Consider the following 1,681-nt stretch of genomic DNA (forward strand, 5'->3'; position numbering starts at 1 on the left):
AAGTGAATGCCAGAAATGTAGTATTACATCTTCTGACTTGCTTCTATTAGTGCAAAATCTTAGTAATTAAGTATGTGTATATATACATACATAGATAAGCACATATATGAATGAGACATTATAAAATACGAACAGGAAGTAGATCTTGCACAAATGTAATTAAAAGCAAACAGAATCGAAGATAGATCACTTTTGTTTTGTTGATATTTTGTTTTGTTTCTAAACTATTCTATGGGCATATCAGTTCTTCAATAATACCACTGATGAAAGCATGTTCAAAACTGTTTTGTACTACATATAATTTTATCTAAAGAAACCTACATTTCATTTCAAACAGTGAGATTGAAAGTCATATAATTGTGGTTTAATTTTGCTAGATACTTACAAGCAGACCAGTGGACATAGGAGCCAAAAAATCCTATTTGAAGTGCTGCAGACATCAGAGAGCATCAGTTCCCAAGTGACAATTTCAAGGCACAACAGAATATTTTTAGGCAACTTTCTCTTTCTCTGTCACTTATGCTCTAGCTTTTGTGAGAAAAGCAGTAATTCATTCTACAGTCAGTTTCTTTTAATAATATTTCCCTGTCATTTAAATGCTGTTGCTTGGAAACTAATTCATTACATTTAGATGACTTTTGCTTGGAATGTCCCCAATAGTTTCTGATCTTCTGTATCACCCCATGGTGATGCAACTCAGACTGCTTATGGGAAACCACTCTGTTAAGGCAGAAAAGGCATTGATATTCTGTATTGTTGTAATTGAAGAGAAAGGAAGATAGGGTACAGAGAGGACTGTTTAACCTCTTCTACAAAAACAAATGTCTCTCTGTGAACATTTAAAAAATCCTGTGACTTGTGAGAAAATGTTTCAGTGAGGCATGACATCGAACAGCTGAAGCAGCTTAGTTTCACACTTCTGCTTCCATGAGGTTTATATTATGACTTGTATCACTGTGGGAGGAAGATTACTAGTCTGTTGACAGTAATAAATTCCAGTGTCTTCAGGCTCTAGGCTGCTGATGGTGAGAGTGAAATCTGTCCCAGATCCACTGCCACTGAACCTAGATGGCACTCCATTTTCCAAGTTGGATGCACGGTAGATCAGGGGCTTAGGAGCATTCCCAGGTTTCTGCTGGTACCAGCTTAAATAATTACTAATGCCCTGACTGGCCCGACAACTGATAGTGACCTTGTCTCCCAGAGATGCAGACAAGGAAGATGGAGACTGAGTCATCAGGATGTCACATCTGATACCTAGAAATAGAGACATAATAAATATCCACAGAATTAAGCATCATAAGAGAGGACTTCCCCAAATTACCAGTAATTAATCACTATATAAAAGTGAAAATCCCATTTTAGTCCTATTTTACCTGGAAAGCAGAGCAAGAAGAGCCCAAGGAGCTGAACAGGGACCCTCATGTCCATGCTGAGTACTGACTTCAATGACAACTGCACAGGGTCTGACTGGTATATGAGGAAGTCCTCAGTGAGTGCATGCAAATCATTGGAAACCAGTTACTGCTGGGCACAGCTGTCAGGCTTATGTAACTAAGCACAAACCCTGTGTCTCCAGATGCTCAAGGTCAAACTTCGTGTGTGTCTACAGAGAATGCAATTCTTTTTTAAGTTTTGAAATTCCAGATGAAAGGTTTTCACAGGAAGCCAAAAGAGTCAG

At 38.1% G+C, this 1,681-nt stretch overlaps 1 gene segment (V, D, J or C); it reads right to left on the reverse strand.

Moving 5' to 3' along the window:
- Positions 1-934: 934 nt before the first annotated feature.
- Positions 935-1,439, reverse strand: LOC130878564 (immunoglobulin kappa variable 1-16-like). The segment is given in 2 exon segments: positions 935-1,257; positions 1,377-1,439. Coding segments are annotated over 2 exon segments (378 nt in total).
- Between the last annotated feature and the right edge of the window lie 242 nt (positions 1,440-1,681).

This window comes from Chionomys nivalis, chromosome 1 (genome assembly GCF_950005125.1).
Source record: "Chionomys nivalis chromosome 1, mChiNiv1.1, whole genome shotgun sequence".
NCBI lineage: Eukaryota > Metazoa > Chordata > Mammalia > Rodentia > Cricetidae > Chionomys > Chionomys nivalis.